This window comes from Stegodyphus dumicola, chromosome 4, assembly GCF_044657685.1.
Source record: "Stegodyphus dumicola isolate Sdum_Otavi_A_Nest chromosome 4, ASM4465768v1".
Lineage (NCBI taxonomy): Eukaryota > Metazoa > Arthropoda > Arachnida > Araneae > Eresidae > Stegodyphus > Stegodyphus dumicola.
Window position 1 is genome coordinate 242,612,699 of NC_140771.1, and position 15,842 is coordinate 242,628,540.

The 15,842-nt window shown below is 33.6% G+C and overlaps 1 protein-coding gene across 3 annotated transcripts in view; it reads left to right on the plus strand.

Annotated features, from left to right (window-relative positions):
• Window positions 1-505: 505 nt before the first annotated feature.
• Window positions 506-15,842, plus strand: part of LOC118183390 (diacylglycerol kinase theta-like) — a 232,510-nt gene continuing 217,173 nt past the window's right edge. For all 3 annotated transcript variants that reach the window (XM_085816146.1, XM_085816147.1, XM_085816148.1), the window contains exon 1: window positions 506-908. In XM_085816146.1, coding sequence (XP_085672272.1) covers window positions 722-908 — 187 coding nt within the window. In that variant the 5' untranslated portion in view covers window positions 506-721. The remainder of the gene's footprint in view (window positions 909-15,842) is intronic.

Consider the following 15,842-nt stretch of genomic DNA (forward strand, 5'->3'; position numbering starts at 1 on the left):
TTTGACAGGAAAGGAACTTTAACTTAAAATTTAACTGTTAATAAAATAAACATAATCCTTACAATTCTATTCATCGAAATGAATAAACACACAATTAAATTAACCATAGAATTTCAGCATTATATATTCCCACTACTGCAATACATAATTATTGTTTTGTGCTTAAATAAAATTCAAAACTCTTGGATAATCTTTCCGCAATGTTCAAAACTAATTTATGGATGTTCTTCTAGTATAGCATTAGCATATTAAGTAAAAGTGCATTATTTTTACGTTAGGAGTGTTTTCTCGTTAGTTAACAATGTGGGAGACACAAAACAAAGTGTGCTCCTAGTGTCCTTTTGGAGGGGCATTCGGGTAGTACAGGGGCGCAAGCTTAAATGAGGGCTGCTCCAAGGTCGGCTTCTCTTCCCTCCGGATCGGCGCAGAAGGATACTGCGCTGATCGTTTGGCTCACGCGCGTGTGAGAGACAGATTCTGAGAACGAGAGAAAGAGAAGTAAGCTTTCAAAAATGGCCGACTCTTCTAGAATCGTAAGCTGAGTCGCAGTTGAGCAAAAAATCAGAAATCATCTGGCACAATGGCCTTGAAAAGGTGACGGCGTTACCGAGAAAGAAGAGCATTTCACGAATTTTTCATTTCCGATGCAGTTCTGCGACTATTTTACATCAGGTGTTGTGGACTAATTGTGGCGGCTTTTCTTATACGGAGCTGGAACAATATGGCTTCTACCGGTGCTAAGCCTAATGCAAGAGGCACAGAAAATCCCAGCCCCACCACAGAAGGTCCCCCAGAAGTGATGCAACAGGGGCATTTTTTCAGCAAAAAAACATTCCACAAACCCACTTACTGTCATCACTGTACGGATATGCTGTGGGGCTTAATAGGTCAAGGCCTCATATGTGAAGGTGAGCAATGTTCTTAATCACTTTTGGTGGGTTGTTTATGATATGGCCGGTAAAATATTTTGGTATTCTACCTATAAATATTTATTCGTTGGAATTTTATAATGCAGCGTTTTGCTTTTAGAATATTTGTTGTGTGTTGAATTTATGCTAAGTGCAGTTTACTTCGGAATGCATTTCACATTCAGAGTTTAAACTTAGATGAAACATAAGTAAAAAAAAAGTAATACATTACGTGCTGAATATGGAATATTATATGCCAGGGGTTAAGCTCTTCCGCTTAAGAACAATACTAGTTCTTAAATTTATGGACACGTATTACTACAATATATGGAATAAGTGACTCATTATCAGTTTTAAAGCAACAAAAATTCACCAACATTTTGGATGTGCGTAGAGCAAGTATCGATGACGTTAGTTGTTAATTTCATTACTGGGAATAGAAAAAAGTTTGGAATATGTAGCTGGAATTGGAATCGGGCCAAAACACATATTTTTCATTCTTTTAAGAAATCGTAAAATCATTACATGCTTTAATTGGTTAGAAAACTGCAACAGAGTAATTAATATACATGCTTACTAAGTAAACTGAAAATAATAAATTTGAAAATTAATTTTGAACTTAAAAATGGGACATTAAATTAATGCGTATAATATTAAGTTAGCACGAGGTTATTTGAATTTTATATAATGGCTGATACTGAGAATTATTTTAGAAGACAGTCATCTTAAAATTTCACAGGTTTGAAAGAACAAACTGCGCATAATTTTCTGAATTCCGCCTAAATTTTACTTCATCTACAGCTTTCGAGTAATAATATATTAAACTAAATAAATATTGTTTCCAGTTTAACCTTATATTTTGTAATTAAATTCTTTTCACATTCTGGTTATAAACATTTATTTGTAAGAGTAACCATAAACAAAGTGAAATTAAGCAAACATTTTTAAAACAAATTATTGTCTGATATATTAATGCAAACAATTACGTTTAGCAATATAAAATTTAGGATTAGAGTTTTAAATTCATCATTCCATTATAATAAATACAATACAACATACGGTTCAAGTTTCTATCGTACGGATGATAAGAGTGGATGATTTAAATATATTAAATCGAAAACAAAACAGGTATTTTTGGAAAGCAAATCTTTATTGTCATTTTGGGATATAATGAAATAATTAGAGGAACCATTATTTTACTCAGAATCATATTCAGATTGGAATTATATTCAGATTTGCAGACTAATCATAATGGAAACAAATATTATTTCGCGTTTGCAATCCGATGATTTTTTTATGAATTTCCATATTTTTCTTCCAATGTGCGAAATTCATGTATTTTCATTTTTTTTAAAGTTGTGAGAAACTTTAATTAACTAGTTTTATTTTCGTAAACTTTCAAGATCATGATTACCATACTGCAAACACCTCGATGTAATTACATCTCTAAACATATGCCCTTGACTACAATATCATCGTACCAGAATTGATAAATAATATGAATTTGATGATAAAATTATATTTCACATTAGAGCATATCAGTCAGTAATCCATAGGAACAGGTAGTGGATTATTTTTGTATCTAGTAAAGAGGGAAAAAAGTGAAAATTTCCAGAAAAATGTTAACTTTATATAAATTAAAAAATAACATTCCTAAAACTGCTACAACTTGATTTTTAAATAAATATTAATGGTAAGTAAAATTTTCAAAATCAAATAATGTTCTTTGGTTTTAAGCAATTACATTGTAGATAGTGAGCACAAAGCGAAACTGTGCAATTTTGAAAATCAATTATAAAGTTTTCTAAATATTTTGTAATATTATTCCATATGAATATAGAGTTGCAGTTTAATAGATAATAAGATAGAGTCAAAACAACCTTTCTTGCTCACTTTTCTAAAACCCTGAAAGACTGTCTCATGTGAATTTTTCAACAAAATACATGCATTTTTTGCATATTTTTTAGATATGACAGATTCTAAAAGAATTACAAGAAAAATGAAATAATCTTAAATTTCTAAAATAAGTATTTAAAAAATGACACAATGAGTGTGTTCTTTAAAATTATTTTTTCATATCTAAAAACATATATTTATGTCATTTTTATTGCGAAAAACTTGAGATTTTTGCGTATTTTTTTCATATCTAAAGAATATACATTTTATTCCAAAAACCTAATATTTTCTCCCCTTTTAGTGTAATGTTTTTAAAGTCTGTCATATCTAAAAATTATGACAGTTCTGTCATATCTAAAAATTATGACAGACTCTAGAAAGTAAAAAACATGCATCTTTTGTTAAAGAAACTTCACACGAGGTAGGGTAGTTCAGGTTTTTTGGAAAGTGAGCCAGTCATATCTTTTAATTTTATTAAATAAAAGTACTTTACTGTTATTAATATATATATATATATATTTCAGTTGCATTTATAAGATTATTCGAAATTTACTAATTATGAATTTCAATTCTTCGTGAAATGTTAGTTCTAAATTTCTTACCTTTATGTTTTTAATTATATATATATATATATATATACGAATATATATAATATATACGATTATATATATACGAAAGTAGAAAGAAAACACGAACAAAAGACACTTATGTGGTCAAGAATTTTGCGCATTGAGCTGCAAAATTTTAAAATAATAAGAATTATATTTTAAAATAATTTTAAATAATTTTAAATAATTTTAAAATAAATAAGAAGAGGAAAGTTCAAAAGCGATTGCTTAAAAGTACATTATAACTATTTACTCAGGAACTACAGTATGGAATGTACTTTTAAGCAATCGCTTTTTAACTTTCCTCTTCTTTGAAATTATATATATATATATTAAAATCATAATAAAATTTATCTTCTGGACCTTAGTCAGATGTACATGGAAAAACATATATCATTAGTCCATTTTAGTACAAAAGAGCCATTTGCTCTGAAGGGTTATTAATTTTGTTTCGTCATTTTGCGTTGAGAGCTATAAACGGCGAATCACTTTTCAAATTGTTGCCACCAAATATTAGAGCCCTGTAATATATTTAAAGAAATTAAATAATGAAGAATCTGCATGAATGTAGGTATGTTTTTCGTTTGTGATAAAATGGCGGTATCTAGAGCCATCGAAATTTGAATAAGGTAATCTTCCATATAATATGGGCATGTGAAAGCCCTAATTTGAATTAGAAATTTTTGTTTTATTGTCGATTTCATATTTTGTAACACTTCAACGAATTTTGTATTAACAAACTAAACGATTTCAAAGCGAGCAATGGCAACACTGTACGAAAGAAAAAACCATATTTATCTCCAGCGCACGAGACTCTATATCGGAAATTTTAAACATATGCTCATTTCACAACTATTTTGAGATATTGCTGTTGAACTGAATTTTATGGTTCGAGTACGTAGAATTTGATATTTCATAAATGAAGGCGACACACACAAAATGTTAAAAAAACGCCCCTTCGAACGTCATTTAAAATCTGAAACCTTTCAGATTTTTTACTTTTCTAACTATTTTATTAAATATTTTTATATCGTCAGACGAGAGAGCCTCAGCTTGTTGTCATTTATCGCTTCAGAGCTAAAAAACAATATGAATCTTGCACATTCACCATCTTTGAAAAAAATTATATTCCTTTATTAAGGTCAGAAGGTGAAACCTATGGTCGCATAACTTGTATAGATAGATACATGTTTCTTTACATTTTAACTATGCTATCGAATTTTACATTTAATGTGATTTATATTGATTTAAAATCATTATTTACTGCTTTTCCTTGATAAATACCTATACATCAATAAGTGTTGAAATAATGAAAACACTATATTAATTAAATTATATTAATTACTTTATATAAAGACATGTGATATTAATTGTTTATAAATACATTATGAGGTGAAGAACAAACAGTTCATGTTTTATGTTTAGTAAGGAAAGAGGTTTACTTTACCTTTCTTGTTTTCCCTGCTGGTATCTGCATACTGCAGTGAAAACAGATTGTAAGGCGAAAATTGGGATAGTAATCAAACGGTGTTTATTTATTCCTTACAACGAGGAAAATGTAACGAAAAACGAAGAAATAAGTATTAAATTATTAATAATTATAAAATGATTGTTAGTTATAATTATAAAATGATTGTTAGTTATAATTTCAAAATAAATGTCTTTTTTTCCTAACAATTGCAAATGGGCTTATAATAAGAAATGTTTTTATTTGGTTCTAACATTTCGCTCTGAAAGGAAATCTTAATGTTTCATTTAAAACTATTCAAGGTACACTGCACACACATACACTCATACATACACAAAAATACAAAATGAACAGTTCTATATCTACCATTCTATTGCGCCGATTGAAGAAATTTAACTTGCCTTTATCATGTCTCGAAACCGCGACTTAGGATATATATTAAATTTATATACGGTGTCTCCCAAACGTGATGGGACACTTGTGCTTTACAAAAGGAAACTGTAGTAAAATAAATTAAAAAAACATGTAAAAATGTTTTGTGAGTGTGTTTCATACTTAAGTTTAGTAACAATTATTACATAACATACATTTTCTCAAAACATGAAAATATTAGTTTAATAAAAATACAATTGTTTAGAACGGAGCAAAATATGGCTCACATAAGTGATGGGACACTTACTTTTCCCATCAAATATTTATCCAAAAATTTTATTTTTTAAAAGGTTTTAATATTTTGTTGGATTTCCTTTTACTTTTAAAACATGATTTAATCTTTTTGGGATGGATCCGACTAATTTTTTTTGTGATTTCTGGAGTGATTTTACCCCATTCTTCTTGAAGCTACGATTTTAATTGTTGTTTTGAAGAAATGGTGTGTTTGCGAATTCTTGATTCGAATTCTTGCCAAATATTCTCTATGGGATTTAAGTCTGGAGATTGTGGTGGTGTTTTTATTATTTCAGGATAGTTATACAGCAGCCAGAGTCTAACGTTCAAAGCAGTGTGCTTGGGGTCATTGTTCTGGTAGAATTTAAAATCGTTATGAAGGTTCAATTTTCAGGCTGAAGATTTCAAATTTTGATTTAAAATGTCAATATTCTTGTACCGATCCATTATACTGTCAATAAAAACAAAATTACCAACTCCAGCGGACGACATACACCCCCATACCATAACTTTTCCTCCACCATGTTTTACTGTTGGCACCAAGTTCTGTTTGCGAAATTCTTTCCTGGGTTTTCTCAACACCAAGATTCTACCGTCAGAACCAAATATATTAAATTTACTCTCATCAGCTAATATAACTTCATTCCAGTAATCAGAATTCTTATTTATGTTGGATTTTGCGAAAGCCAGTCTGAGTTTTCTATTCTTTTCACTTACGAAGAATTTTTTCCCGGCTGCTCTACCGTGATATCCAGCAGATCGAATTACTCTTCTAATAGTCTCAGGATTAACAATTACTTCATATAATGCTTGTAAATCAGCAGCAACTTTAGGCGCACTCATTCTTGGATTTTGTTTTAATATTTCGAACGATAATTCGCTTTCTTCCATTGGATAGCTTTGATGGTCGGCCAGGTCTTCTTTTATCCTGAATCATATGCTTATTTTTATATCGTTTAATGATATTGAAAATTGTTGAATGACTCAAGTTAACTGTTTCAGCAGTTTCTCTAATAGATTTTCCACGTTCAATATGCAAATTAACCACTTCACCGTTTGCCCCGATAGAGTATCGTCAGTTTGAAATGTTTATTTAACCGTCAGCGACGGCAGACTATCGTCGAGGTGAAATTTGGCATGAACCGTGACCCCCGAGAGAGATTCGACGCTTCTTATTTTTCCTACCCCTCAGTACCAGTCGAAAAGGAAAAGAAGTGATTGATGGCTTAATTGACCAGACTCACTCCACAGATTGTACCTGAAAAGCAAACGACGGGAGATCGCTTTTTCCGAGGGAATAATCCCCCTTAACACAGATTTCGAGAGATGCACAACAATTCACACACATACACTGTATACTCTGAACTCTTTCTGAAGTAATAAAAATTTCGCATAGAAATAATTCCCTTACCCCTTCATGATTAACTTAGTATAAATAAAATATTTTCTGTTTTAATTTTGATTCCTTGAAGAATTTTTTTTTTAACTTTTTGAATGTAGAGAAATGAATTCACTTTGAAAACGTACCACTTTTTCATGTTATTTGGCTGTTTTTTAGTTGAAGTGATTGTATTCGCTTTTGTTTTATTTTATTACTGTGAGAAGTAAAGGAAGTGTATAAGCGCGAAAATTTTTGGGGTTCATATTTCATCGGAAATATCCATTTTGCCCGTTCCCAAATCCATTTTCACAATCCTTTTCCAACTGTGCGTACGGACAGAATAAAGAAGTCATTTTTTCTTAAATGGGTAGTTAAACAGTAAAATAGATTCAAAATAGAATTTTTTTTCTATTTTGAATAGAATTAGAAATAGAATTAGAAAAAAAATTGTTTTCTAATGTGAGATTGTGAACAGTTACAGTGTAACACAGTCCATTTATCTATAAAATGACCAGATGTGGTGGTCTCTTTATTATGGAGGGCACCTAAAAGGTGGGTCACCATCGCCTCTTATGAAGGGGACGGACAGTTAAAACCATGCCTTCTTCGGGATTCGAACCCAGGCCCTTCGGTATCACAATGAGGCTTCTCTAGGCACTATACCGTTTTGGCCGCATATAAATATAAGCATAAACAGAAAAAATAATGTAAGAGTTAAAAGTATTCATTTCCCTTAAAGCCCAGCTTATTGGGATTTCATTTTCCATGAGAGAAGTTGATAAGTTACAATTCTCACCACATTTATAATTCACTGCTTCGAGATTAACAGAGAGAAAAGCTAACAGGCATGCAAAAATGGAGTTTGAAAGAAATATGTCATCTCTTAGCTTTGTGCAACATCATCCGTTATTTTTGGATAGCTTTTTGGCTAACATATTCCCAAGAAAATTCTGCAAATATATTAAAATTCTGCAGCGAAGATGTTTTAGTTGCATTCAGCTATTAATATAGTTTCTGATGGAGAAATCAATTCCTAATTTAGGGTCCCACAAAATTACCTTCTTTGATTTTATCATCAACATATAGCAATATGCTTTTCAAGTATTAGAATCCTTGTCAGTTTGCATTCCTTGTCGCAACAGAGTTATTCTCAAGCCTTAATTTTGTATGTTTCCAGATGTGTGTGTGTGTGTGTGTGTGTAATTATGGCAAAGCCTCGAGGGCTATCTGCCTAAGGGGAGGGATGCCTTCGTGGAGGACTTTCTAAGGGAAACTGGCTCTTATACACGTTACACATGGGGAAAACCACGAAAACGCCCATGCAGCCAGCCCGTTCGCGGGATTCGAACCTCGGACCGAACTACCAGTGTTCAGCGGCTTTACCGCTCGGCCGCTGGTGGGCCTGTATGTTTCCAGAAGGTTTGGTTTAGTTGATTATGGCAAAGCACCTTAGGGCTATCTGCCTAAGGGAAGGGATGCTTTCGTGGAGGACTTTCTAAGGGAAACTGGCTCGTATACACATTACACACGGGAAAACCACTAAAACACCCATGCAACCAACCCTTTCGCCTGAAATCAAACCCAAGTCAGAACTACCAGTGTTCTTCATTTTTACCGCTCGGCCGCTGGTGGGCTTTGTTTCGAAAAGGAAGATACATGTTTCCAGGATTCGCATAAGCTTTGTTGCGTACATTACATTGTTCTCAACTTAGTGATATTTCAGCCGATGTTAATTTTAGCACTTTTGTACAAGGATTTTCAGATTTCCGTAGGTTCTTTTCGCACTAATAACATCAGCTAATGGCAGTGATGAGAATTTGTTTGCATTGTTAAGAAATGCAGTTTAGTTCGTGGTTACAGTTAACTGGAGACAGTAAATAAAGTATGAAAATTACATAAAATAGAAATAAAAACATCTCTCATATTTAAACAAAATAATTTAAATTTTAGTAATGTGTAATTTTTAAATTACATATTCCTAGGATACACTTGTATAGTAGCAAAGGGATAGCAAAAAATGACTGCTCAAAAATAAGGGTAAGAAAATTCGAATCAAGCCAATAATATGCTTGTCCTTAATAATCAGCACAGATGGGAGGACGAGTTTGATGCTGCGTGGTGCGACAAAACTTGACCAATATTATTTTATTCAAAATATGATTTTTTAATTTTAGAAAATGATATTTTTATTTTTCTCTCATACGCAGCAGAAAGTCTTAAAGAAAGCATATAAGATAAGGAACATATAAGAAAGCATATACGATAAGGGATTACTGTAATATATTTATACTAGCTGTTACGCGGACAGCCTTCGTCTGGCCATTTAAATGTACTGTAAAAATGCCTAAAGGGAACACCAAACATTAAATTTAAATTTTTACTCTGCAGAAGTTTACACACACAGAATTTTACTCTGCAGAACAACTTTATCAAAAAATCAATAAAAATGTATCATATATTAAAAATTACAATGAAATTAGCAATATCTCTTAACACAAATATTAATTATCCTAATAAATAAAATAACCAACTTCCCGTTGAAAAATCTTAAAACTTCAAATGGTATAAAAGAAGTTAAGAACTTTGTTTCCTAAAACAAATCATGCAAAACTTTCTATATAATTAAACTTATGTATAATTAAAACATAATATAATATAAAAAATTACAATAAAATAAGCAATAAATCTCATTTTTTCAAGAGGAGGCAGTCAGCAGTCCAGTATCCAAAGCAATGAACGAAAAACTGTTGCCGAAACCACATTTCTAAAAGAATGAAACTATCATCAGAAAGCAATAACCAATCAAAATTGTGCTTTGTGGATGACATAATTCAAAATATACAAACCTCTTTGCCATTAGCTAATACAGAGAGAGAGAAAAAAGAAAAAGGAAATTCTGTTGTGCCTCGCGAGACACATGCGGTCAGAATAAGAAGATTGCGATGCACGTGTTGCGTGTCCAAAAGTCAAAAGAAAATAAGCAGCATGAAATAAGCAATAGCTCTTAATACAAATATTAATTATCCTAATAAATAAATTAACCAACTTCCAGTTGCCAAAAAAAAATCATGCTAAACTTTTCAGTATAAACAGTGAAATAAGCAATAAATATTTTTATCTCCTATTTTCAACAGTCAGCAGTCCAGTATACAAAGCACTGAATGAAAAACTGTTGCCAAAACCACACTAAAAGAATGAAACTATTCAAAATGATGCGATGTCATCAAAAAAGATAAAATAAAAAATCTGATTCGAATTTTGAAAAAATCGCTTCGAGGTGCACTTGGCTCTGGTCTAGATGCACCTATGTACCAAATTTCGTAGCCCTGGGTCTGTCAGCTTACGCGCAGCGCGAATGAAAGACACAGACAGACTCTTTCTTTTATTTTATGTAGAGATTGTTGGCTGAGCAAGTGACTTATCGTGATTCTGGTTTAATGATGTTGATTTCCAAGTCTTATTGGAAACATGTTGCTTGGAAAGAACTGTGATTAACTTGGAATGATGAATACCTTGCTTCTTCGAAGACCCAGTGGACAAATAGTTTTTTTCCAGCCAGCGGTTTTTCAACCTTTCAAGTGTAAGCACATTCAACCGGATTATAAAGTAACTCAGATTTTAAATGCTCATGAGAACAAAACACCTTCAAAAAACATCTTCCTTTGGAGAAGTGGATTTTCTGGAGGCATTTCACATTCAAAAAAATCTTTCTGTTCTTGTTAACGATCCTAATTCCAATCCATCTTTGCCTTTGGCCTTTAAAGAAATTATGTTTTAGTTCTGGTTTCACCAACAGATGGCGCCACTTGCTTATTCTTGTCCAGGCTTTCTTATCTTATCTAATCATTATTTCCTATTTTGTTCTGTTCATTTGAGGTTGTGCAGCTGAGGATGGTGGTTCGGTAAAACCATCGAAACTAGTCCTGTGTAAATTTTGAAAATTAACGCTGATTTTTGTTGTTTGACTTTTGAATTAGTGCTCAGGGGAATTTTACAAATTATTTATTTCGCTTAAATGCTGTGACCAGTAGACCTTGTGCTTGGTGTGATGCTATAGAAAATGTAGAGCACATCTTGATAAGATATAATATAGAAGATGTAGAGTATATAGCACTGCAAATTATATGGAAGTGCCAGAACTAGGTTTAGGTTATCTTCCTGTTTGCTGACTTCCTGTTTTCTCTCACCTTATCAGGAGTTCTGAAGCTTTTGCCGCGCAACTTTATTCGTTGTTTATACTCTAATATTATTATTTTTATATATTATTGCATTATCTTTTTATGTGACATTGTGTTGCTATTTTTTTATCTATTTTTATTACCTTATGTATTTAATGTATTATATCATACCTCCTTTTTATCAGCATTACTTTTACGTAATGCTGATACTTTTATTTACTTTGTAGTATTGTGTGGCCCCAACCTGTCAGCAACTGTGGTAGTGACTGCTATGAACTGTAAAGTTGCACAAACAACGTAAGAAGGGTTTAAAGCCCTTTTTATTCCACTTTAGAAATAACAGCTGCGTTCACTTGACGCTCAGAAACTACGCCGACTCGGCGGTTTAACAAAACAGAAATGTGAAACTAAAAATTAAATGGCAGGATGAATAAATAACTAGATCACTATCTACGAGGCTCTGAAATCGTAACTAACCTAACCGCGTTCTAAAATACAGCTGAGATTCAGCGAGCTTACTGATTAAGCAGTTGAAAGATTCAGCGAACTGCCGAGATAGGCACACAGGCCGAAACGCACGGTTCTTAAATTTCTACCTAGCAACCTTCACGTTCGCGATTCAAGAAGCACACTTACAAACTCGTTTCCCTTCTATTTAAACTCAGCTTACTTCTGCTAAAATTTGAATATACTGCGCGTTCTACTACAATTTACCTACTCTGGCATTGGCAATTTCAGGGGAAAGTAAAGGCTTGACAGGAAAGATAGCTTAAAATAAAACTTAGTTAAAATAAATATAAATCCTACAACTTTATTACTTTCACGTATTATTTTTTATTATTATTATTACTTTGATTCCTATTGGTTTTAGTAATAGCATTATCATAGTTCTATTATTTATATAGTACATTTTAAAATTCCTACGTAGAGTTCCCCACTTTGTAATTCTAAGTTAATGTTGGAAGTGAAGAATCTTAAGAACTGATAAGCGAATAATCGCTTGCGTTCGGTGACAAGAAACAACAAGATAGAAGAATAACTAAGGTAACTAACCCTTTATTATTTCAATAAGATTTAACAAAACTCCGCCTGGTAGTGCACAAACAAAGACGACACTTGGGCTGCAACTTAAGAGACTAAGAATTAAACTAAAACTAAGATTAACTAAAAGAAATATAGCCGAAGTTATCAAGATTCAAATCGAGTTGGCCCCTTAACTTATTTTACTACGAAGCTTAGCAAGGGCCTGAGTACTTCCGAGCGTAATAACAGCTTTGAGAGAGAGAGTGGCCAAAAAGGCAGACGCGCATAAATCAGAAACTCTGATTCTCTCTGCCTCTGTAAGTAACTTCGTGGTTTAAATACCGCTCCTCCTCATTAAATATTCAGCAAGATTCCAAAACTACGTTCTGGCCGGAAGTAGTAAGTTGAAGTTAAGAATTTGACAGGAAAGGAACTTTAACTTAAAATTTAACTGTTAATAAAATTAACACAATCCTTATACTATTATAGTAGTATATGTGTTGTAGCCTCTCACTGTCTTTGGTAATATACGCTAAGTCAAAATTCTGAGATGGAGCTAAGTAACTTGTCGCTATTTCCAGTAAGGACACATAGAAGGTAAGAAGGGAATAAAAAACCCTTTTATTCAGAGCTCAAGTAGCTGAAGAGAAGGCACTTCTTGTGCTTACAAAACCAGCCAGCATTTATAGAGTAACTCAAAAAATATAATTTCAAATTAAACCTAAGCTAAATCATAAGTTATCCTAAAGGCTACGCAGAAATGACTAAAGCGCAAATTGGTTCAAACCTACACTGGCATCGCAAGTGGCAAATACTATTGGCAAGAATAATGGAAACCCGAAAAGCGAATGCTAACATAGAATATCAGCTAGTAACGTGGCCTTCAGCAGGTGGAATACGCTCTGTCTGAGAAATCTAAAACCTTCCTTAAAATATTGTCTCTTTTTACCTCATTTAAATAGGCGCGAGCTAAAATTTATATTCTGGCAAGAAACTGGAAAAGGAGAAATTACAGTATAGCTGAGTAACAGGAAGTAAATTCTTAATTAAAATAAATAAATACTTTACAGGCGTTATTTTATGTATTCCTTATTCTCTTCATAGGTATTATGTATTATTGTTGCATTATATCTCCTTTGTATTGCTGAGTTGTTTACTTACTTCTGTACGCCTCGTGGCATTTTTTGTAATCTTTTAGAATAAGGTTTCTGAGGATCCATCAAGCCGAGGATTTTATCATGCCAGATCCGATAAATAACGTATCACATTGATTAATCGATGACTTCAAAGTTCAGACACTGCTTTTCGCTGAGTCACGTGATGATCATCCATGATCATATCCAGCACAATGTTGATGTTGCGAAGAAGGCTTCCTGTTTCGCGCTTCCTTTCGTATCCACCCTTTGAAGTGGGTGACCCAGGGTTTAATCATTCAGAATAATCTGAAATTATTTCCTAAGTCACCAGGACATGTCTCAAACATGCCTTGGTGAATATACATAGCAATGAAGCCTTTCCAACAGAAGTACCGAATCATGGCATTGTCAGCCCCTATCGTCTCTGGTATTTCATTCGTTTTCTGCTTGAAAAGATACAGAAGGAAACATGCCAGTTTCATAAAATTTCGCACAGTGTGTCATAAAACTCCAACCGAACATTCTACAAAATTTGTAACTACTTGGCACCAATACTTTGCTACGGGGAACACAATTTTCGCTTTTCCAACATAAAATAGATTACCCCCATCGACTAGGCTGCTGAGGTTAACATGCATCTATAATGGACCAGCTGTGAATTGATAATAAGATGTAACAAGTAAAGGAGGAAAAGATTTTTATATATAACAGGTAGACAGGCTTGTAACAAGAAGACAGGCAAATAGGTATATAATAGGTAAAACGAGTAAATGACTGGTTTACCAGCTAGGCCTATTACGGTCGAATTGATAAAATCGCTACACGAGTACTTCGCCTTCGGCTCTATTCCGGCAGCTGAAGGTTTTGGCTGCTTTTGTATTTCCCCTCGTGCAGAAAACAGTTTTACTCATAATATGCCATCCAACCTGGATAGTGGTTAGTGGCTCTGATTGCTGTACTGAAAGACCAGGTTTCGAATCTCGAAAAAGGCATAGTACATATGCGGCAAGGCGCCCCCTAAATATGCGGCGAGCTGAAAGTTCTCTCGAGAGGTTGGCGGAAGGAGAGAAGGAGTGAGAGATCCTCGGACCGGGTGTAGAGTCATTAGGTTATTTTGAAGCAGGAACGTGCAGAGAACGTGATATTTAATAAATAAAGGTAACACACAAAACGTTAAAAAACATTCCTTTGGACGTAATTTAAAATCTGAAACCTTTCAAATTAAAAAAAATTTTTTTTCTTTCTTTTTTTATTTTTTAAATCTTGTCTAAGTTTAGAGTCTTCTATGACATGGAGAAATGGCCTAAAAAAGTTTCAGCACAGTTACGATTTTTTTCTAATAAAAATTTTCGATATCGTTTTGATTTAAAAAATATTAAAACTAAAATATTTTTCTTTTAAATAATACTTAAATTGAATTAAAATTAAAATAAGAATACTCTTATCTGGTGTATATGTTATTGTTAAAGTGCGAAAGCCGTTAATGTGCACATTACCTAGCTAATCTCCTGATTAACTGATTTGCTCCGTTAAAGTGCGGAATCAAGAATTTTCCAGGGCCCACCAGCGGCCGAGCGGTAAAGACGCTGAACACTGGTAGTTCGGTCCGAGGTTCGAATCCCGCGAACGGGCTGGCTGCATGGGCGTTTTCGTGGTTTTCCCCATGTGTAACGTGTATACGAGCCAGTTTCCCTAAGAAAGTCCTCCACGAAGGCATCCCTCCCTTTAGGTAGATAGCCCTCGTGTGCTTTGCCATAACTGAATAATCCACTAATCCAAGAATTTTCCGCATTTTACCTAGATAATGTGCATATTAACGGCTTCCGTATCGTTAAAGTTCAAAAGCTCGTTTCTCTCATTTATTTTCCCTCGCCCTCTATTTTACACATTACCTACTAGGCACTCGCTAATCTCACATTGCCTACTAGGCACTCGTTAAACTGAAAATAAGATCCTTACTGGAACAACAGCAACGTTTCTGTACGCAAACATAATGTTATTTATTTACTTTCCGATTTCTAAAAAATCAAGTTAATACGATCAAGCAATCAAGAAATTAGTTGATAGAATCAATCACCAATCAATTAAAAAACTATAATACAAAGAACAAAACGGTTTGAAATATTACTACAATTAAGGAAATGAATTTGCAAAACATATTGTTACGAAATGTCCAGGCGCGGTAAGATACTTCCCCGCAAAGGTTTAGGGTTGCCATAAAATGGCAAGAGAAGGCAAGGTTGCCACATTTGGCAAGCAATTTCTCATTTGGCGACAAAATTGGTGATATACCATGGACGGGTGGATAACTTTCTGGAACGAATTCTTACCGGTTTAGGGCAGCGAGTGCCGAGTGGGTCGTTGACTGCATCGAAAGAGTCTCTTAGTGTATCGCGGTTAGTGCATCGTCGAGAGAGTGTGTTAAGCTCCGGGTAACGACTGAACCGAAGAGTCGGGAGCTGTGTTCTGTGTCTTGTCGAGTGCATCGCGAGTTGTAGCGTGGAGAGTCTCGAGAGTGCGTGGAGTTCCGAGAACGACCGAGCAGAGTCGGGAGCTGTATTCTGGTGCTTTGCAGTGA